Below are 23,424 nucleotides of genomic sequence, written 5' to 3'. Positions count from 1 at the left end.
TATATATATATATATATATATATATATCCTCAAATATATTATATTATTTAAATAAGAAAATGTACAGTTTTGTGATGAATTTCAGCATTATCCTTCAGGACAAAATTTAAAGAACCTAAAATAGTAATGTTTTGTTTTACTACACAAATTATAGAAATAAAATGTACATAATGAGGGATTTTTATGTTACACACCAGCAGTATTTAGTACAACTGCCATCTAAGGCTTTACAGTATATTTACTCTGTTTTAAAGAGGAGGCTGAATACAATGTCTCAATAGTAATTCTCTTGTATTCAAGACAAACAAAAAAAAAAATTGCAGGTTTTTTTTTTTTTCATTTTTTTTTTTTTCATGTTGTGTGTCATTTTATATGGTGGAAATATATTTTAAACACCTTCAAAATGTAGGATACTTGTAACACACTTGAAAATGGTTTGTTCTGGTTTGTTCTGTTATTTTATGTTTTAGTGTCATTCAAATTCCACTCCAGAAATGAACCAGACGGTAATGAATGCTGGGAAACACGTCATGTAAAGGTTCCCACAAAATTACGTGGCATTTAGGAGGCAAATAGCCATAAGCTTACATAAATGTTTATGTGTTCATACTATATGACCACATCTGTCTCTCCTCATTAGTATCTGTGAATTTTTACATACAAGAAAGAAAAGTTGCCCCTGTTTGTCCTAAAAGGAATATTCTGGGTTCAAAATAAGTTAAGCTCAATTGACATTGACTCAACTGAGCATTTGTGGCATTGTGGACTCATCCCTCCTTTTCATTAAATTGTTTTTTTTTTTTTTTTTTTTTTTACAAATTTGAGGTTACAGTGAAGCACTTACAACAGGGGTGAAAAGGGCACATTTTTGGAGGGTTTAAAGGCAGAAATGTGAAGCTTATAATTTTATATAAAAAAACTTACATTAAATCTTCTGTTAAAACATGTACTTTTTGAGCTGTAAATTGTTGTTTTTACAGTCCTTTCAGGGTTTTAGGGTTATGGCATTAGATCGTCATGGCAACAAAGTTGTAAAACTGGATATAATTTTACACAGAAAAGCAATTTTATTTTACACTAAAATCATGTTACCACACATATTGTTTACATCTTATGGCTATACTTTTAAAACAGTGTTTAACGTAAACGGATTGGCCCCATTCACTTCTATTGTAAGTGCCTCACTAACAAACAACCCAGATTTTTGCTTTATAAAAAATAGAAAAAAGATGAGTTGAGCTTAACTTGTATTGAACCTGGAACATTCCTTTAAAACTAAATTTTTATTTTCAGGTTTGTGCTTTTACATATTGTGATATGGTGAACAAACTTTATAAATTATTATGCTACATGTACATGTGTTTGTAATTATATGTGCATATTTTAATTTTATTTGGCTCCTATTGGACCTGAATGTTGGAAGAAATATGAAATACGTCATTCTTAATGGAGCAATAATTTGTGCAAAGCTTATAAAGAGACACAAATCATTTCACATTTCCCATGATTATCTTTTTTTTTAAAGTGCCTAAATTTGATGGATTTATGGAACATGGATTTATGTTCAGAAACGCATTGACGCATTGCTCTCTGAATTTTAACTAAAGATGTTTAAAGATGACTGGTTTGATCTCATTTTAGTTTTTAGTGCTTTTGTTTTCTTTTGTTTTCTGCATGATATGTTACTTATGGGTCTTAAAGATGGGCTAGACAAAATCTGACCAACAAAAGTTTTAATAATAAAATAATAGTTGCACGTTTGGGAAGGTTACTTTTGTTGAATATAATTTGTAACGTATTCCGTTAGATTACTCAATGTCAGTAACGTATTCTAAATATTTTGGATTACTTCTTCAGCACTGGTAGATTTTTTCACTTGTTTTGACTATAAAAACTCTGCCCAGTAAGAAAAAATACATTCTCTCAAAAACCTTAATATCTTGTACAGTGTTGTTTCTAAAACAAGATAAATCAAATTGATCTTATTATAAGGATTTTTAGATATTTGTACAGGAAAACAATACAAAAATTATCAACAACAATATGATTTTCATACTAATATCAAAGTTCATACTAGAAAAAAAGAAATTATGATCTAACATGAATTTTCTTGATAAAAAAAATATGATTGTTCACCTGGTAACATGTGCATGTAAAATGGCTAGAAATAGCATTTTAGCTTGGCGTAAAGTTGACAATTTACACAAGGTTAATTTCTATTTCTTCTGCTCCAAACTTACTTATCTGTCTGCTCATATGAATGTAACACGACATAAGGAAGTGTTTGACCGTCTTTCAAATGCACTTTGGATCACATAATTTATATGAAAGGACTAAATATGAAATGAAACAAATGACAATAAAATGCAAAATAATCTCTTCTGTAATCAAAATACTTGAATGTGACTGTTTTCTAATTACCAGTTATTTAAATTGTAACTGTAGTGTAATACAGTATTTTAATATGTAATGTATTTAATATGTATTTTAAATACGTAATCCCGTTACATGTATTCCATTACTCCCCAACTCTGAATAGTTGCACACTGTAGACAGTAATGGCTGTTTTCACGAGTTCACTGCAACAATGGGGGCGGCCCTAAGGGGACTTCCGCTTTTATCTGAAAGCAACATAACATACAGCAGTGTATCACACTAACAAGGCGAGAATGAAAATAGAAAAGAAAAAAGTGTGGTTGTCCATTTCCTGTGAAAACCTTTTGTCTGCTGATGTTACAAGTGAGTAGGAAGAGAAACTCAATGCTCTCTGTTGAGCCTAGTCATCAGTACATCACAGGATATCTCTCATTCTTTTGTCTTTTGAGTGTAACTTTTTAAAGGTTAGATTTGAGTGCATGTGAGGCCATGAGGCGAGGAACAAAGGTGAAAGGTCAGGAGAGTATGGGCCACTCTCTGCTCAGTCCACAGGAGAATGAGAGACTGGAAGATCTGCTGGGCAGGAGGTGTGTGGTAAGTTCAAGGGCCCTCAGTACATGGACTGGGCCAGAGGTAAAGCTAAACACTGTAAATTGTTATGTTGATATATCATATAATGTTATTATGATATACTCTATCTGACGTCTTAAGGTTACACCAGCAAAAGTAATTTTTAAGGGTCAGATCACACTGAAAAGATGTTAACCTAAAAAATGTGGAGACAAATTATGTTAATGTAACTTCACATCACTGAATTAACCAGACAACATCAGGTAACACCAACAAAATTAATATTAAGTGTTAGATAAAGTAATATAAACCCATTAACTACATGTTACCACTTTTTACACTGCAGGCTAAACCAGAAATGTCAAATTTTTACTTTTTACAGGGAAAGAGGGAGGATGGATCACAATTTGTCTTCATTTAATAAAATTAGTATTATCAAATTGGGTGACATCTGTGCAGCTGTGGCCAAAAGTTGAGCCCAATTGTCCAATGAAGTCATTTATTTGTGGGGGGAAACAAAGAGTATTGTTATATTAGTCATCATTTTCTACTTGATCCAACACATAACAATTACATTTGATGGTTTAGTCAGATTAAATGACATTTGTTACTTCAAAAATTAAATAGGTTCTGATGAATGTGTGAATGAAAATGTGTCTGAAAGCACAAACTATTACTTGTACTATAACACTCAGTGTCAAGCTAAAAACTTCTTCCACATTTTGTACCATTATGTTAATGAAGCGTGAGGCTTATTGTCTAACTGTAACTCGAACAAATTAAGTGTTGTAATATTCCGTAAACATTTCTTGATTGTGACTTTCATTTAATTTACAGTCTATTAATCATAACCACATATAACTCATACATCTAAGAAAGCTGTGGGTAAACCAGTAAATCTGAACGGGTTTCTCACTTCAATTTTGGGTTGTATATTTCTGCGTCCTCCTGTAATTCCTCTATGACACAATCAGGACTTTTTTTTTTTTTTTTTTTTGGTGAATGTATTCTATATATTAACATTTATTCACTTATTTATTTTACTGTTATTCCTTTAGCAGACGCTTTTATCCAAAGCAACCGTTTAAATTTCACGCCACTCAGATACATGCCTAAAATGAACAGTTCACCAACATTTTTAATTCTAGCTTTATTCACTGATCCTCAAAAAAAAAAAAAAAAAAACATAGCCTAAACATTATCATTATTAATAAATGTAAACCTATGCACATTCGTTAAGAGTGTGCAACAAATTTAAGTAAACGATTATCAAAATAACTTGGTATAAATTGCTGGTTCAAACCAAATGATGCAACCAAGCCTCTGTTAGTAATTAAAAAATGTCACTTCAGAAATGGTATCATGGCTTGTGCTGTTTCTACCAAGTTATAGGATAAATAAGGATGGATGGATGGATGTGTGTGTGTGTGAGAGAGAGAGAGAGAGAGAGAGAGAGAGACTGAGCGTGTGTGATCACCTCTTGCCACTCCCAAGCAGAGAGGCTGTCAGCTTTCTGAAGATCAGCTTTCTCAGTGGAAAAGTAGCTGTCCAAGAGGGGTATTTCTCCCTATTTTAAGGTAGCCGGTGGCATGCGCAAGATTCTTTCACTACAGAAACCGCAATGTCCTCTGCCATTTTAAACAGTGTCCACTCTAATGTGGAAAGTCTGATAAGAGGTAAGCGCCTTGAGTTTGTGTAATTAATCGGTCTGTTGTGTCTCTCAGCTGTGATGAGCCGTAATGCTGAAGTTGTGCGTTTAAAGCCGTTTAAAGCTATTTCCTAGCTTTAGTAGTGTAGTAGTAATACAAGCGATCACGTAGTGCTGTTGTATGTAAACACTGACTGATGCTGACTTACTTCACGTCACCTAACTGGCTCATATTACAAATAAAAATGATCTTTTGATGATCCATCAATGATCCACCTGCTGGCTAACATATGTAATGTCAAAAAATCACATGTAAAGAGACATATACAGTAGCTCTTAACACATCTGCACTGCTCTTACACTTTAGTTTAGAATGGCACGATATATATATATGGACATATACATATTAGAATGTTTAGCAAGTTGGATCTGTGCTTCTAATGTAAATATTGGATTTTTATGTTTTATATTAATTTAAGAAATCTCTTGCAATATATAATGGCAAACAAAACCAGAACCCTACAGTCAGAGAACATCAGACTAGAACAGATATTACAAAGAAGGAAAACTGATAGCTTGATCCATAATTCATGGAGGTCCAGGTTTAAAGCCCTGATACTACAATTGAAAAGCAAAGATCATCTATCACAAATCTGATTTATACAACACAGTAGACCTCTTATGACATATAGCTAGAGCTATTAGTGAAGTAACTGCCATTTTGTGGGTGTCTGGTTGCTTGACTGCACAATTAAAGCTTTGTGATTAAAGGAAGAAAAGGTGTGAAATTAGCCCTCACTGCAGCTTGAATTGTGATCAGGGGAAGCTGCTTAAACACATTTCCTGTCACAGTTTAATAGTTTTTGCTGGTTAACAGCTGTAATCTGTCTCTTTCATCAAACCTTTTTGACACTAGGTGTGATGTGTTCTACATTCTTGAGAACAGATCAGTTCATCAGTAAATGTGACCAAAGTAAAATCATCAACACTAATTACAGCTCTTTTATGTTTTGTTTGTTTTCTATTTTTCCTTTTTGTCTGCAGTCTCTGTCTTCCGCAGTGGTGCAGCTGTTTATGGCTCTACCGAGTGAGCCAACCCGCTGGACCTTTCAGCAGGCTGGTGTAGTTAGTTTTGTCAAGGACAGCCCTCAGCGCTCCTATTTCATTCGTCTCTATGACATGAAGGTTCTTAAAGCATTACTTCTTGCTTATTATCTTATCAAACATGTAAAAAAAAAAAAAAAGTCAACAGTTGTTTTTACCAAAACAATTTAAAATAAAATGGCAGCTGTGGTTGCCAGAATAATTATGTATAAATGTAAAACAACTTTACAGAACAACCTGTAAAATTTACAGTTTAAAACTGTTGTAATTTACATGACCACTGTTAAAAATATATATTTTTATAAAAATCTATTAAATTTAAAGAAAAAAACCACATCATAAACTTGATATTAACCTTCTGAAACCAGTAAACAGTAAACCAGTAAACATGACCAGTAAACATGTGGAGACAGTGCTTAGTGTCACTCACATAAACACTTAACACCATCAGGGTAATACAAGTGAAATTAAAATAATGTAATTTACATTAACTGAACTACATCAAATATAACACCAATGTACGTAACTGATATTAAAATAAGAACAACTATTCCCATAGAATAGAATGAAATATGATGGTTCACGCAGGGAATTGCTGAGTTTTATGAACTGAAGTGAAGGTAAAGTAAAAGAAGAAGTACATTTAAAAGGTTCTCTGCTTTTTAAAGATATGATTATAATGTTTCTACAACAACCCATTTGCAAGCTACTCATGTAAATGTTTGTTGAGAAATTATTTGTATATTGCATAAAACACAAAATGTGTTTTAGGGTCAAAGTGACAGAAAATTATGGACTAGGTTACAAATTATCATAACTAGGAAGGAGTAAAATCTTTTTTAAATTGGTCATTAGAATAGAAGAATGATTGACCCATTACTAATTTAAAATATGTCTATGGTGGTCACAGCCTATGTAGATACAAACCAACCCATGAATATTTGAGCCCTTTTGTCTCTTGATTATTTCTGCAAACACTTGACTTCTGTTTGTCTGGGGGAAATTGAAATGAGCTCAGACATGTTACTTCCATTCAGGCAGGGAAGCTGGTGTGGGAACAAGAAATCTATAATCAACTGATGTACCAAAGGGCCAAGCTTTTTTTTCACACATTCCCTGGAGACGTAAGTATCATCAACCTGTTGTCTTTTCTAACCATGAATGTGCTTAATTCAGGTACCAAAATAATTGCTACCACCTTCCTCATATACTCACCTATTATTCAGTTTGACATCCATCCACTCTATGTATAACATGTTTTTGTGTTGGGGAAATTTGTATTTCTCTTTTCTCTAAAGTTATTTGAGTGCACTTCCTCAAACTGTAGCACTGTGTACAACAAGACTGACCCCCATTACATTTAAGCAGAACGCAGGAGCTTAATAATTCACCCAAAAATCACCCTCATGCCATCCCAGATGTGTATGATTTTCTTTCATCTGCAGAAAACAAATTAAGATTTTTTTTGAAGAATATCTCAGCTCTGTAGGTCCATGCAGTGCAAGTGAATGGTGAACAAAACTTTGAAGCTCCAGAAAGCACATAAATGCAACATAAAAGTAATCCATACAACTCCAGTGGATTAATTAATGTTTTTCTTAAGAGATCCATTAGGTTCAGGGTGAGAACAGACCAAAATAGAATTCCTTTTTCACTATAAATCTTGACATCTGCAGTCTCCTTGGCGATCAAGATTTCAAGCTCGATTACAATTCCTACAACACCATCTAGCGCTCTGTGAATATGTCAAGCGCTAGTAAGTGTAATGTAATCAAACTTTAAATCATGATCATGCCTAGATACTGCAATGGCAAGATGTAAGGAGTTATATTTTGGTCTGTTCTCATCCAAAATTGATTAGATTGCTTCAGAAGATATTGATCCAACCATTGGAGTCATATGGATTACTTTAATGCTGCCTTTATATGCTTTTTTGAGACTTACAATTTTTTGGTCATCACATCATTCACTTGTATTGTATGGACCTACAGAGCTGAAATATTAATCTGAAAATATGTGTGTGTTTGTCATACACATCTGTGATGGAATGAGGGTGAGTAAATGATGAGATCATTTTCATTTTTGAGTGAACAATTCATATAAAGTATATGCCACATTGTTTTAATATCTAACTAGCTTTCAAACACAATTTTATGTCACCAAAGTTGTTGCTTCATCACCATGATTTTGGGACACCATGAAAATAATAAAAACAATCTCCCATTTAAGCCTGATACAATTTTTGCTCTGTGTAATTCTGTCATTATCTCTGATGCTCATACTTGCAAGTCACAAATTAGTTTTACATTTTGAGTTTGTTGGGGTTACTTTTTGATGCAATGGTGAGTTAGCATAATGCTAAATGCAAGCATAAACCTTTCTTTAACACTTTTTACAGTAATAGTGTTACTGTTTTTGGTATTCCAATTGAAAGTAATCTACCATTCTGGCAGTTTACAGTATTTTCAAACTTTATCTAAAATGTACTCCTATGTAGTTGGTTATATTTCATGAGATTTCTTCAATGATATATGGAATAAAAACTGCTAATAAAAGCTAATCTGTTCCCAGGACTGTCAGGTGGGGTTAAATTTTGCTGATGTAACAGAGGCTGAAAATTTCTTCACTGTAGTGGAGGAGAAGATCAGCCAGAGAAATAATCGCTTTGGTACAAATAAAAATTATGTTCTTGCATATGGTTTCATTGTTTCTAATGTTTTTCTGTCAATTCAGACTTATACATACATGAACCCGGCATCAAGAGAGTCTAATGCATATTAGTATGCTATTTTGAAAGAGTAAAGACCATATGTTTTATGTTTTTCTCACATACCTTTACAGAGAACCAGCAGAGAAAAGGATCTGTATCTAGAGGTAAGAATCGCTGTCTTCTCACGATCACTACCTTAACTGAGTAGCAGTCAGCTCTTTCAATAAAGGTTATTTGAATGGGTTAAGAGTATGTTAGCAAATCCAATATATTATATTTTTAGATATAAAATTTACCGCCCAATGGTAAATTTTTACCTTGGGAATTGTGTTCCTAGACTATTTGTTTGTCAAGTAACCAAACATCAGAGCTATTCCGGTGATGCTTTGCCTCCCAAATGAACCAGATGCATCAAACTATAAAACTACACTGTAAAAAAAATCCTGTAGAAATCACAGTAACTTACTGGCAGCTGTTTGCCAGTAACTTACTGTAAATTAAACTTACAGTAAAAATACTGTTTCATATTTACAGTACCATTTAACTTGCTGTAAATTTATTTACAGTATAGTGTATTTTTTACTGTAAAACACAATGTTATGGTCTTTTCTCCAGTAATATATTTAATACAATACCAATATATTACTTTACACTTTGAAATTTACTGTTTTTGTTGTCCACTTTTACTATTTATTGTAAAACTGTACAAATTATTGTATTTCAACAGGTCTCAGTAGTAAAAACTAGTAAATAACTACAAAAAAGAAACAACGAAAACTGTTTAATTTTTTATTTATTATTTGTTATTTATTTAATTGTTAAATAACATTTTAATATTCTTGCAGATTGTAGTTTTCCAAAAACCTGCAGTAACATTTATACATAAAAGTTATATATTAAGAGTATTTTAAAACAATTCATTAACAGATCCAGTCATAAGAACAATCTTAAAAATTTACAAATTCAGAAAACTCCTTTGTAGAGTGTATTTGCTCTTAGTAGCTTAATAGTTTTGCCAGCTGAAATCCAGAAACTCCTTAATGAAGGAGGATACATGAGGGTTCAGGCCAGAGTTCTTCCTTTGCACCATCTTCCCACTTCTTTTACTGACCTGGAACTTTGAGGAGCACTTGCTGTTGTCAGGGTTAATCCTCACAATGAACCTTTACATAACAAAAAAAAAAAAGTTAGATCATTTGATGTGTAAAAATGTTTTAAACATTGGTTAAGACAAAAATTGAACACACGTGTGCTCCAAATACTCACAACACAACCAAATACAGAAACGCACTGCAAAAGTTCACAACACAACCAAATACAGAGACGCGCTGCAAATGGCACAGAACACAACGGAAATGTTTCCAGGAGACCCCAATACACAAACTCAACCTTTTTATTTCAGTGATATAAAACTGCATTAAATGTACACAGATTAAACTTTATCTTCAATCACAGGCATTGGGACACCTACCATGACTCCAATGGTGCCTCTTACTGTCCAGAACCAAATCATTCCTACCAAATCAAAGAAAGAGAAGAAAGAGAAAGAAAAGAAAAATAAGAAGAAAGGATCCAAACTGTTGAAGGGACAAATTGGAGCACCCAGTGGATTCACGTGAGTCTGGCTCTAGAAAGTCATTAGTTATTGGTCTCACATTGGACTTTTCGTAAGGTTAAAGGGATTGTTCACCCAAAAAATATAAATCAACCTCTTGTTGTTCTAAAACTGTTGGACTTTGCTCTGTCTTCTGTGGAACAAGCAAAATGTTAATCTCAGTCATAATTTACTTTTGCTGTATTGGAAAATGTAATGAAAATGACAATTTTTGGCACTTTTCCACTGCACGTTACAGTTCGACTTGCCTTAACTCTACTCGCTTTACATTTCTGAGCTTGCATTTCCACTGCAGTTTAAGTGCCATCTCAACGTGGGAGGGATTAGAGGCTGATCGTCATAATTGCGCCGCCTCTACTGCTGTGACATCATCTTAAATATGAAACAAATTGACCGAAACAATAACACGACCGCTAGCTGTTAGCTACTAGCTCGTTGTGTCGCATAAAGCAGTTGTTGCATGATGATTTTACACAAGTGTAACAGTTAAATTGGCCTGGTTGTTTTAGAAGCAAGCTTTCCAGTAGCTGGTCAACTAAATAAAGTGAAGCTTTCAAGCAGATTTAACATAACAAAATGTACCATCCTCCGTGTCCAGAGCACTCTACCTCCCATTGCTCGCTGGTTTAGATAGCGTCCATTTGGTCGAACCACTTCCACTTTTCCTTGATGGATCTGTTTTTTTTTACTTTTCTGTACACTGTTGGTAAGTCCGGTGGTAGCTGTGTGCTGCCAACAGCTGATACACTTCCTGAGAGACTTTTGTTTCACTCATCGTAAACGAGTGGACAGTCTGCACCTCATTTATTGACCACAGCGCACATTTCTTTTTTCACAATTCGAAAGTCGCGTGAACAAATGATACTGCTATCGCTGTTACTAACTTGATTTCGCGTGTTGGAAATCCAGTGACGCTGGTAGTGACGATTTTCCTGGCCAATCAGTGATCTGCAGGATGTTGATATCACATTTAATACTAAAAATCAGATACCAGGCACTATCCACAGTAGAAAACCCCCAAAAAGCGAGCAGAGTCGAGTTGTATCGTGCAGTGGAAAACCCCATAACATAGACTAACATTCAGTACTGCTTAACATCTCCTAGGTCATATAGATGTGGTACAGCATGAGAGTGAGTAAATGATGACAAAATCATATAACACTGTAACACTTTAACTTTATTTTGAAAGTTAAAGGGGCAGTTAACCCCAAAATTTTAATATTCACATTATTTACTCACCCTCATGCCATTCCAGATTTTTTTGACTTTCTTTCTTCTGCTGAACAAAAACAAAGATTTTTAGAAGAATATCTCAGCTCTAGGTCCATACAGTGCAAGTGAATAGTTTTCAGGCCTCTGAAGCTCCAAAAAGGAGATAAAGTCATTATAAAAGTAATCCATGCAACTCTGAAATGATCCAGATTTGTTTTGGGTGAGAACAGACCAAAATATAACTACTTTGTCACTGTTTGCAGTCTCTAGACATGATCATGATTTCAAGCTAGATTACACTTACTGGTGCTTGACACATGCGCAGAGTGCTAGATGGCACTGTAGGAAGTGTAATCAAGCTTGAATCATCAAGGAGAATGCTGTCAACATGTGCAGTGAAAAAGGAGTTATATTTTGGTCTGTTCTCACTCAAAACCAGCTGGATCGCTTCAGAAGACATGGATTAAACCACTGGATTTTTATGGATGGATGTTTATTTATGATGACTTTATATGCTTTTTGGAGCTTCAAAGGCCTGATCACCAGTCACTTGCATTGTATGGGCCTACAGAGCTGAAATATTCTTCTAAAAATATTTGTTTGTATACAGCAGAAGAAAGAAAGTCATACACATCTGGGATGACATGTCAGTGAGTAAATGATGAGAGAATTTTGGTTAAACTAAACCTTTAAACCAGAAGACTTACATTTCATTGTCTTATGACTTTAGGCATGTCAGTCACTATGGCATGAGTTCCAACAATGTGGACCCAGATATTATGAAACTTCTGACCCGCGCTGGGATCAGCGAAGCAGATTTAAACGATTCAGAAACCTCTCAACTCATCTATGATGTCATTGAGCGTTCAGGTGGAATGGAGGCTGTTAAAATGGCCTTTAACCATCAGGGTGAGTCTTGGGGTGGTGTTTATTCAATGTTTCAGATTTTAAGTTAAAGTAATTTGGGTAACACGTCATAATAAGATTTTATTCGTTAATATTAGTAAGCATTAAGTATCATAAACAGTCCATTCTACAGCATTTATTAGTCTTGGTTAATGTTAATTTTAAAAATATAATTGTTCTTTGTTAGTTCATAATGCATTAATTGCATTAAGCTTTTAAAACTGCTGAAAAGGTATTGTTAATTGTTAGTTCAGGTTTACGAATATAGGAGGTTATTAGAAAGTGTTACCATCACAGTTCATGTTGTGACTTGTTTATTATTTGTTTAGAGTCTCCACGTCCTCCAGTCCCTGGTGGTCATCGTGGCTCTCTTCCCCAAGTGCCTACTGGACTCTCCTCAGCACCTACTCCCCCTCAAGGTCGTACAGGGCCTCTACCACCAGTCCCTGGATCGATTCAATCCTCTGGTCCTCCACCCACACGTGGTTCCCTTCCACCTACACCTCCAAGAGGCCACAGTGGGTCTCTACCAGCAGTTCTATCTCCACAAGCCCTTGAGAGCCGCAGCCCACGATCTGCAACATTAGGGCCCCTGCCACCTGTTCCAGGAGGGCGGAACGGGCCCTTACCGCAGTCCCCAACAGCACGTAGTGGACCCTTACCCCCACCACCTTCAGGTCGGAGCGGACCATTGCCACCACCTCCAGCAGAACGCAGAGAGTCTTTAACTCCAGTTCAAGGAAGAAGAACCGTAACTCCAGTGAATGAAAGGCGAGGAAGTGTTTTGTCACCCCAGCCTGCTGCAAAGTCTTCCCTACCACTACCACCTGGAGCAAGGAGCGGACACTTACCTCCCCCTCCAAGAAACAATAGTGGATGCTTTCCACCTCCACCATTATCTGAAATGCCATTGCCACCTCCCCCATCAGACTTTTTCCCTCCTCCACCTTGTGAATCATTCCCCCCTCTGCCATCTGAAGACTTAGTTGATTCTGTTCCTCCACCCCTTTTCTCTGAATCGAGGTTTCCTCCTCGAAGTAATCACCATTCTTCTGGCTTTGCCCCTCCACCCCCTCCACTCTCAGCCAAATCTTGCACAGGTGGTCAAGCTCCTCCACCTCCTCCTCCTCCTCCTCCTCCTCCCGCTGCCCCTACTATAATGAACATTGGCAGCAAACTGGAGGGAACTGGTCCTCCCTCTCCAGCATCCTGTGGTGGGACAGGGGGTAGAGGTGCATTACTTTCCCAGATACAAATAGGGAAGCAGCTCAAAAAGGTGAGTACATAATTATTGACCAATTTTACACTTATTTTATTTTTCGAAGACGTCGAGTCTAGTGTCAGCAATGTACTTTTACATCAAGGGGCAATATTTGCAATAATGTATAAAACATTATTTTATACAAAAATACTTCAATTTAATAAAGTAATTAAATCTGAATAATGGGTTACTGTGGGCTGCAATAAAATAAAATGAACATCAAAAGATATATGTAGGGCTGGTATAATGCTCAGTAAGTTTTTACTTGTCCATTGTTCAAATGAAGTTCACGGTATATGAATGAGTAACTAAGCCTAGAATCAAATTTTAAGGACTATATAAAATGCTATAAAAAATACAGTATGTTGCCACCATACTAATTTCGGGGGCAATTTCGGTGACCCCGACACTCTGTTAAATGCTGAACCTGATTGACTCCCGTATTCCATGTTCAAAATAATTAGTTTACAACATTTACACTGTAACAGTTAACCCAAAAATGAAAATTCTAACATAATTTACTCTAATGTTGTTCCAAACCCGTATGACTTTCTCTCTACTGTGGAACACAAAATGAGACTTTAGGCAGAATTTTATCCTCAGTCACCATTCAGTTTCATTGCATAATTTTCTCATAAAATGAAATCAAAAGGTGACTGAATATAACATGCTAACATCTTCATTTGTGTTCCACAGAAGAAATAAATTAATATGATTTTGGAACAAAATGAGGAAAAGTAAATAATAATAGAATTTAGATTTTTGGATGAACTATCCCTGTAAGGATAAGGCAGTCTAAGCTATAATGTCTTTTGCCCAGGTGACCAGCAACATAGAATCGCCATCACCTGCACTGGAAACAGAAGAGGGAATAGTTGGAGCTCTCATGATGGCAATGCAGAAGAGGAGTAAAGTCATCCATTCCTCAGGTAGACATTTAATGTTTTATTTACAAAATATTTGTAATTTAATTTGAAAGTTTGCCCAAAAAGGAAAAGGAGATGTTAGACAGAATGACAGCCTCAGTCACCATTCATTTTCATTGTATGTGAAAAAGCACAATGAAAGTGAACGGTGACTGAGACCATATGTTATAAGTATAAAAGCCATACGAGTTTTCATTTTCAATTTTGGGTAAATCATCCCTTTAATTTGGTTTGTTGGATTCTAGCCATTGTATGAATCTTCTAGGGGTGCCCAATACGTCGATCGCAAAGGCAATGCTGGTAGATCACACAAAAATTAAATGTACTTTCGTTAAATTCGAATAAAAATAAATAGAATGTCTTTCCTTCTTTTAGTTTCTGTCTGACTTGCACTTGACGAGTAAACATTGAGCAGGCGAGGTTTTGTTTATTCAGTTGCCATGACAACTAGGTTTGCGCATACGCGCCTTCCAAGGACTTCTGAGAACAGAGCGCGAAATTTTTGCCCAATCCGGGCAGTAGCGTCGCAATTTCGCGCTCTGTTCTCAGAAGTGCTTGGAAGGCGCGTATGCGCAAACCTAGTTATCAAGGCAACTGAATAAACAGAATAAGGTAAATGCCCTGGCTATAATGTAATCTATTGTGCTATAGGTGTTTGGGTTTAGTTTTAAAACTGAATGATATCAACATTGAACATTATTATATATTTTTTTTTATTAATTAGAAGTTTATTTTCATGTAGGGATACATGCAGTAGTCCCAACAAGCATTTTCTTATTTTAAATGAAACTGTGTTTTTTTAGTTGGTAGATCTTATGGAGTGGTCATTTAAAAGTAGATCATCACACAAAAAAGTGTGGGCACCCCTGTTCTATACCTATCTAAAATCTCACTGTTTTGTTAATGATCTTTTTACCTTGTAGAAGAGGAAGATGAATTTGACGATGATGATGACGACGATGAAGAGTGGAATTAATCCTGGTTTAATCTGAAACAATTAGCATTGCACAAACCTGAGCAGTTTAAGCATGTTGTGAATGTTAACTTTCAACACTGAGTTCTCAGCCTCTGTGGGTGTATATAATGCCTTCAATACAACAGAGGTATAGAAAAGGTAATCAAAGAAAACATAAACAGTAAATTGATTGCTTGCTCAAATGTACTACTGTACACTTGGCAAGACTTGCAGTACGTTTGGTGTGTACACTTCCCTGCCTAGACCAGACAATGAAAGACACAGGTAGCAAATAAAAGTGTACAATTTGTTAATTTTTCAGATGATTATTTCTTTAACATTTATTATATGTAAATACACTCAGATCTAAATGTGATAAAAAAAAAGTAAATCTACTGCTCACAAATTCTTGCCCATTTTTTTTTTTTTTTTTTTGCCTAACATTATCTAAGAACAAGACATTTCACAACCAGAGTATTCTACTATTTTATGTAAAAAAAAGAAAAGAAAAAAAAAGGACAAAAATATTTCCCAGTTTAGTTCCATAAATATATTCCCAGTGTTCTCAATATTATTGTGAACCTATGACCATTTGTATTTGCTTTTATGGTGATTGCTCAACCAGTCACAAATCATGATACTAAATGCACAGCATACAATTGTTATTTCCTAAACAGTGTCAGTCATTTTGAATGCATTTAAATAAATAAAACAACATTTCAAATTGTTCAATCAAGCAAAAAATGCCCCCCTCCCCTATTCAGGATCCTCTAGCAGCAAGGATCATCCCATAAAATATATACAACTTCAAATAAATAGAGATTACAAATGGTGAGAAACAGCCACAGTCACAAATACATGAAGGCAATAGTGCTCTTGCAAAATGTTTTTGGTGCCATTATTAACCGAAAAAGGTAATGGAATGCATACATATATTACTATTAAACATACATAAATACATTACTATTATAATTTCATAATCCAGGTGGAACATTAGAAATTGCACTGGCCCAGTGATTGAGTAATTTAACAAAGTAGTAGCAGAGATCTTATAGGATAATGCAACGTTTTTTTAAGCGTATGAAGTACTATCCTCTTTAAAGGTGCTTTATGGTTTATTTTTGATTTTACCTTAAAGACCCCATGAAATCAAAAGATTTGTTGTTTATAGTCCATTTCTTTTAGCTTTGAAGAGATTTGCTGTATATGCTGTAGTGTATGCACTTAAAAGTTGACAAATTTGTTTTTAATATTTTTATTATTATTTTGTATTTATGTATTTTTTTGCAGATATACATTTAAAACTTAAACTAAGAAGAAATCTAATAAAACAAAAGAAATTTGTTCTGGGAAAACAAAAAAAAAAGATATATAAAAAAATATTGCTGACTCATATTGCACTACACAGTCCCTCCTCCTAATACAACCAACAACTAACTAGCAATAGCAAATCATGATACATGCTGTGACGTGCACTAAAGCCAAACGCAGCCTTAGATATAGCAACAGACACTGTGAAAACAGGAAAGAAAACAGTGCCAGCAAGATATTTCATGGGGTCTTTAAATACATTTACATTAAAGGCAATATGTAATTAATGTATTTTGAAAGTCATTTACATAATTTGACTTCTGAGGCAAGTAGAAGTTTACACCTTGGCATAATACTGAAATGTAGTCAAATCACTGTGGCAACTGAAAAATGCTTTAAAGAATCAAATCACCACCCACAAGAATCCCAGAACAATGGAGGAATGGGCACTTACTGTAACTTTGGTGAATGAATGAACAGTGAATGCATGAGCACATACATGAATTAAAGGGATACTTCACCCAAAAAGTAAAACTCTAGTGTCATTATTTACTCACCTTCTTATTGCACAATGGAAGTGCACATTCTGCCTAACATGAACATGAGAGTGAATAAATTAAGACAGAATTTTCATTTCTGGGCAATCTATCTCTTTAACCACATAGGAATAAGGGAATGGTCAGATAACAACTCTCATTTCCTCTCATTGTCACCCTCCACTAGCCTTCTGTGCTTCTATGTCTCTGCGGCTTGTGCGTTTAGGGAAATAACCCTTGGAGTTCCCCTCAGCCCTCAGCTGCTTCCAGTATGACTGGCAGTACTGTTGAATCAGACGCATTTCAGGCTCAAGCAAGAGCGCTGGTGTAGGAGTTGCAGTACTCTGTTGATGGTCTTTGTGTTGGCTCCTTGTTGTCTCCTCTTCTTCATCAGGGGTGGTGAGGGCTACTGCGATGTCCCGGTCCAGGATACGCAGGGAGACACGAGTCAGCGTGTGTTTGAAGTTGTTTTCCGTGGCCAGACAGTGGTAAAGTCCTGCATCTGCTTTGGTGAGAGATTTCAGAAGAACGCCCTGCTGTGTCTTAAAAATCTCCCCTTCTCGATTCAGCTGCGAAGAGAGAAAACATCATTAGATGTCTGCTCATGTCACTAAGGGGTTGAGCTGGTTAGCATGTCCTAGTTAGCCCCTGCTGGTAGATATTAGATCTTCATCATTTCGGCCTTGAAAGCATACAGTTGGTGCAGCTATCATTATGAGGACTTTCCATAGACATAATGATTCAACATAATTTCAAGGACAAACAGCTACAAGCATACAATCGTACCACTTTTCGTCTTCCCTCCTTCTGGTAGAGCCATTTAATAGAGGCCTGTGGAGAGCGTGGCGAACACTCCAAAAACGTGCTGCTACCCTCCACACCAAACTGCACTTTCTCTTTCAGTCTCCTTTCCACTAGGAGACATACACACACACAAAACTGTGTTCACGACCAATATATAAATTATCATCAAGAATATTATTTTTGCACTAATATCAAAGGTCTTACTAGAAAAAAGAAATTATGATCAATGTGAATTTTCTTGATAAAAAATATGATTTTACACCTGGTAACATGTGCATGTACGTAAAATGGCTAGTAATAGCATTTTAGCTTAGCGTAAAGCTGACAATTTACACATCATAAGAAAGTGTTTGACCGCTGTTCAAATGCACTTTGGATCACATATTTATATGAAAGGACTAAATATTGAATGAAACAATAAAATGCAAAGTAATCTCTTCAGTAATCAAAATACTTTTTGAATGTAACTGTACTCTAATTACCAATTATTTAAATTGTAACTAGTGGAATAAAATTACTAATATTTTGTATTTTAAATAAGTAATCCTGTTAAATATATTCTCAGGGTTACTCCCCAACCCTTCCCAGATGTGTATGACATTCTTTCCTCTGCAGAACACGAACAAATATTTTTTTGAAAAATATATCAGCTCTGTTGGTCCATAAAATGCAAGTGAATAGTGACCAGACCTTTGAAGCTCCAAAAATCACATTAAGGCCACAGAAAAGAGGTTCAATTCATGTCTTCAGAAATTATATAAGTGTGGGAGGAGAATTTAAAGTAAAAAAGGACTTAAATATTGATCGGTTTCTCACCCACTCTCATTTCTCATATAGCTTCTAAAGATGTGGATTTAACCACTGGAGTCATGTGGATTGCTTTTATGCTGTGTTTATGTGCTTTAGGCGCTTCAAAGTTTTGGTACCATTTCACTTGCATTGTATGGATTTACAGAACTGAAATAGTATTCTGAAAATCTTTGTTTGTGTTCAGCAGAAGAAAGTCAGTCATACACATCTGAGTTGGCATCAGGGTAAGGAAATGATGAGATAATTTTCATTTTTGTTTAAACTATCCCTTTCAGCTTGAAGTCTGCAAAGATTCTCATTCATAAACAATAAAAAATATAAACATGAGTAAGCTACTTGTGTTCAGAAATTGTACGGCGAATTGTTTTATAGAGTGTGCATGTGTGAGTATGTTATTGCTACCTTTGGCATTGTAGCCCCGGCACTGACGCAAAGGGTCTCCATGTTTCACATCCTGTCTTCTGCTTCTCCTGAATGCAAGGTACAGTGTACATTATAATAAACTCTTCATAGCATTTTGCTATTTAACAAAATGCCATCACTTGCTCTGGCTAAACTTATCCAGGGCCTTATAAAGTGTTTAAAATGCATGGATTCACATTTAATCATTATAGTATTTATACAATATAGCACAATATATGTGCATATAGTACAGTATGTATCTTTAAAAACTTCACAGTATCTGACCTTTTCGTGGCTTGTGTAAAGGCGGAGCAGTTTTCACCATCCCAGGCACAGTACGGGTCTCTGGCCAGGCAGCAGTCTGAACAGGCCATTCCATACACCCCACAGCGATGCAGAGACATCTGGGTAAGACCTGCTTCTGAGGATACGTACAATTGTTGCTATAGAGAAAAAAGAAATAGTTTTATGATGAGATCATAATTCTTTTATTTTTGTAATACATTTTGAAAGATTATACTTATCTAAGGCTATTGAATATTTATAGTATACCCTAGTGAAAACGTAATATACCAAAGTCATATTTAAAACATATTTATTTCATGATAAGTCATTACAAATACATTAGCATATCTATGTACTAATTAAAAGTACCATGTAAATGCACTTATTTCATGTTTTCTTCAAATGCACACAGAGAAACTTTGATCTCAACAAATGAATTGGTAAAGTAGTATAGCAATAACAAATGCAATTAGGGGAAATATACATTAAGTTCATAAATAGTGTACTTTTGTTAGGCTCTTGTTTCCATCTTATGATTCTAAAACTTGTTTGTCAGAATAATGTTCAAGCACAAAAAATATTAGTAATTAGTAAAATAAATCTTGTTGCACTTAAAGCTGTTTTGAATGCTATTCTGATGCTAGTAAAACTTTGTAGTATGGCACTTTTCATACAAATGTTTCCTTAAGATGATTCGCTTATGCTTTGGATAAAAGCGTCTGCCAAATGAATAAATGTCAATATGACTTTATCATATTTCCCAATATATATACTGTATATTTTAATTATGCCATGTCTGTTTTGAGAACTTTTAAGAGTGCATATTTCATTTGCATTTGAACATAATGTTATCATACTAATTATAACTTGGATGTCTTATAACAAGAGGTTACTAACGCTGGAGAGTAATTAAAATTAAAAATCAATCATGATCATTAAAACATTATTTTGAGTACTTTTTTTAATTGCACAATGCACATTCCTTAAAACACAAGAGTGATACAAAATTGACATGGGTGAACAACGGTCACCGCACCAGAACCAGTTTTGAAGTGGGGGGGCCCTCAAACAGGCTGATTGTGAAATCTTCACAACAACATTAAGTAGTCAGTGTGCAGTGTTTTACACCCAATTTATACCAGACCAGCTTCCACAATTGTCAAATCCACTGTGAATAGTTATTTATCTAAATAAATATTAGTCAAAAACTGTCCCTTTTCACAGTTCGAATGTCGACACAAGCAAACTAAAAAGATTTAAATCTGCTTCCTTGGAGACAGACTGGTTATGTGCTTGTCATTTATTTCAGTTCACACAAACTGCAGCTCAAAAAAAAAAATTCTCAACAAAATGAAATGCTGTCTGTGAAGCCATTGATGATGATACTTGTGTATGGGTTCCTCCTCTTTATGAATCTATTTATGTCTCAATCAGACAGTCTTTTGTTGTTTGTATCTGCATTCTGCAACAACGTTACACAAGTACAGTATGCCCTGTGTTTTATTCCATTTTTAAAGCATCATATTGCATTTGATTTTGTGTGATTTGAAGAGGTAAGGGTTAAAGTCATTTCCTCATCCACAATAATAGGGTACAAAGCAATATTTGTTCATTAATCTACTTTGTCTAATGCTGCTTGTCTGCTCAGTCTTGTCTTACTTTGAACTAAGACATATTTCACAAAACCAACAGAGAATGTAAAACTGTTAATTTGCTTGTTAACACTGTGCTATCACCATATGGTCATTCTACAACTATCACACAAGTCATATCATGAAAGTTATAACTATTTACATAAACATCCTATGACTATAAAACTATTTATAGTCCTTTCCAGGAATAAACTGTAACATCGGTTGATGTTTCTGCTTGGGGACTTGCTATTGGCTGTTGTGTTTGCATAATTAATGAGGCAGGTCTGTGTAGGTTTTGGGGACTGTTTGGGGGTTTTATTAACTAACATTTAAAAGTAATTTGGGTTATAGTTATGTTTCGAGTTCAGCTTAATGTTAAATATGTCGTTTTATGTTATGAAAAGGGGTTATTTTTTTAGTGGTGAGATTAGTGTTGCTTTGAGATAGATGTGATCCTGCATGAAAAATTTAATGTAATATCCAATATCTCAGTGATATCATTTCTGAATATCAATGATGTTAAATCACAAAAAAATTGAATCTTTCACATTTCTTCTCAGTAATATCCGCACTAACATATTTTTTATAAAAGCGCTAAAGCACATAATCAAATGCCAAAGAATATTAGGTTGTGGTGTGGGTGAACAGTGTAACAGTTCGTTTTAGATCAGCTTTCTTAAAGTGTAATTTTGCAATTGTAATGCCATCAAGATATAAGTTTACACTGAGTCAATTCTGTGTATTCCAAAAATGAAAAACAAGGGTAGATGTGTAGATAAAGTGTACAAAAGTATACTTGAAATAGTTCAATTTTAGCACAACCAAGAATACTTAACACATCTTAAGTTGCACCACAACACTGCTTTTGGCAAACTAAAGTGCATTAAGAACAAAATTAGTTGTTCTGATTTAGCAGATTTTAAGTATATCAGTTTATAGCCTGCAAGCAACACACTTTAGTATCTTAAAGCCCAATGAATAAAGTGTGCTAAATTATATATTTTTTTCCACTAGGGTATATTTATTTATTTTTAATTGTTAAGTAAATGTTTTTTCCTAAATTCTTACCCTTTTGGCTGACATCTGCATAGTTTTGACAGCAGCGGGGGTCTGTACGGAGGAATAGGAAAGCATACATTTTGTTATAACATTAATCTATTGAGGTTTTTTAAACTAAATGTTTTTGTACTGTGATTTACCCTGAAAACTTCCACTTCCTCTAAAGTGAGCTCTTCCATTGTGGTGGGATCTTTGGGCAGGACTATCACTTTTTGGACTGTGCCACGATCTGTTGGGTAAAAAAGGATTCAAAAACTCTCTACACAGCATGTTTGCTGAATATCTTCATTACAACCCTACATTACATTCTACCACTGGCACAAGTTCAAAAATACTAAAGGCTTTATAGACACAGCTAGAAGGGAATACAACTAATTTACCATGTACATCTCAGTCAGAGGAATTTAAACTCACCAGTTCCCAGGAAAAGAACCTCATATCGGCCATCCACTGCATCCACCTGATCCACTGCAATAGTAGTAAAACGATAGTCTACACCTGAGCGCACCACCAGAGGGCGCTTTTGAATGGGATACACAGGGTGGTACATGAGTGGATGTCCACGAATGAAGTTCACCACTTCATCTGAGAACTCTTTTGTTGACTGAAGACCTGGCGTGAATGTGCCTCCTGTACACTAATGTGTAAGACAGAGGAAAGAGAAAACTCTATAGTCAAATAATATAATTTTTTTAATGTATTTGCCTCTGTGTCTATACTTGCTTATCTCCTTTTTCAAGATCAAAAGAAAAATATGATATATTTTTTTTGTCTGACTCACTGTTCCAGGCCGTGGATAGGGAATCTTTCCTGTGTATGTAGTCCACTGGTAGTTGTGTCCATGTTTATGTGCGAAAGGGCCATTAAAGACGTTTCGAATGTCTGCCATTGAGTACACACACACGGCCGAGCCTTTAAACACAGAGCTAAGAGACCAAAACAAGATTGATGAGCAACATTTCCCAGATTCAGAAACATTAAACCTATCAATGAAATTCAGTTGCTAAATAGAGACAAGTTAAAATAGAATGAAACAAGATGGACATTTCTATAATTTGACATATGGATAAAAAGTGGGGCGAAAACAATGTAATTGTTTATTTATCTGTTCATATGATGAAAAAAAGAATAAGCAAGTTTGTACCCAGCAGTTGAGAAGACGGCATATACCACAGGGTTTCGTTCATCCTGAGTGGATTGGATAAATACGTCCCCTGAAGTGGATAAGAAAAGAAAGGCAAACATGTATCAAATTGATATAGTAAGCATGTATGTATCAGGATCAGAAATGAACCACACA

General features: G+C 35.1%; 2 protein-coding genes and 1 long non-coding RNA gene across 3 annotated transcripts in view; 1 reads left to right on the top strand and 2 right to left on the bottom strand.

The window, feature by feature from the left end:
- Window positions 1–2,700: 2,700 nt before the first annotated feature.
- Window positions 2,701–15,825, top strand: wasa (WASP actin nucleation promoting factor a). The gene is made up of 10 exons (XM_052094228.1): window positions 2,701–2,970; window positions 5,639–5,779; window positions 6,736–6,822; window positions 8,270–8,366; window positions 8,540–8,572; window positions 9,864–10,023; window positions 11,966–12,144; window positions 12,471–13,417; window positions 14,223–14,331; window positions 15,252–15,825. The coding sequence occupies exons 1-10, from the start codon at window positions 2,866–2,868 to the stop codon at window positions 15,302–15,304; spliced, it is 1,911 nt and encodes a 636-aa protein (XP_051950188.1). The 5' UTR covers window positions 2,701–2,865; the 3' UTR covers window positions 15,305–15,825.
- Window positions 9,345–12,564, bottom strand: LOC127620890 (uncharacterized). The gene is made up of 3 exons (XR_007967821.1): window positions 12,431–12,564; window positions 9,880–9,923; window positions 9,345–9,571 (listed from the first exon to the last, which is right to left on the bottom strand). It is a non-coding gene; the product is annotated as an uncharacterized LOC127620890 (long non-coding RNA).
- A 210-nt stretch (window positions 15,826–16,035) lies between the features above and the next one.
- sema3ga (sema domain, immunoglobulin domain (Ig), short basic domain, secreted, (semaphorin) 3Ga) overlaps window positions 16,036–23,424 on the bottom strand; it is a 31,776-nt gene continuing 24,387 nt past the window's right edge. Inside the window, exons 10-18 of the mRNA XM_052094227.1 lie at window positions 23,269–23,338; window positions 22,906–23,050; window positions 22,539–22,761; window positions 22,265–22,353; window positions 22,134–22,175; window positions 19,432–19,589; window positions 19,147–19,214; window positions 17,917–18,044; window positions 16,036–17,699 (exon numbers count right to left, since the gene is read on the bottom strand). Of these exons, the coding sequence (XP_051950187.1) occupies window positions 17,304–17,699; window positions 17,917–18,044; window positions 19,147–19,214; window positions 19,432–19,589; window positions 22,134–22,175; window positions 22,265–22,353; window positions 22,539–22,761; window positions 22,906–23,050; window positions 23,269–23,338 (1,319 nt within the window). The 3' untranslated portion in view covers window positions 16,036–17,303. The remainder of the gene's footprint in view (window positions 17,700–17,916; window positions 18,045–19,146; window positions 19,215–19,431; window positions 19,590–22,133; window positions 22,176–22,264; window positions 22,354–22,538; window positions 22,762–22,905; window positions 23,051–23,268; window positions 23,339–23,424) is intronic.

This window comes from Xyrauchen texanus, chromosome 27 (assembly GCF_025860055.1).
Source record: "Xyrauchen texanus isolate HMW12.3.18 chromosome 27, RBS_HiC_50CHRs, whole genome shotgun sequence".
NCBI classification, from domain to species: Eukaryota; Metazoa; Chordata; class Actinopteri; order Cypriniformes; family Catostomidae; genus Xyrauchen; species Xyrauchen texanus.
Note: the sequence above shows the minus strand (reverse complement) of the source record. Positions and strands in the feature narration are given on the sequence as shown.

Excerpts from the sequence above, each read along its gene's own strand:
- wasa (XM_052094228.1), top strand. The coding sequence starts at position 2,866 with ATGAGGCGAGGAACAAAGGTGAAAGGTCAGGAGAGTATGGGCCACTCT. Across the intron at positions 6,823-8,269 it reads TTCACACATTCCCTGGAGAC|GACTGTCAGGTGGGGTTAAA; the intron begins GTAAGTATCATC and ends ATCTGTTCCCAG. Across the intron at positions 13,418-14,222 it reads TAGGGAAGCAGCTCAAAAAG|GTGACCAGCAACATAGAATC; the intron begins GTGAGTACATAA and ends TCTTTTGCCCAG.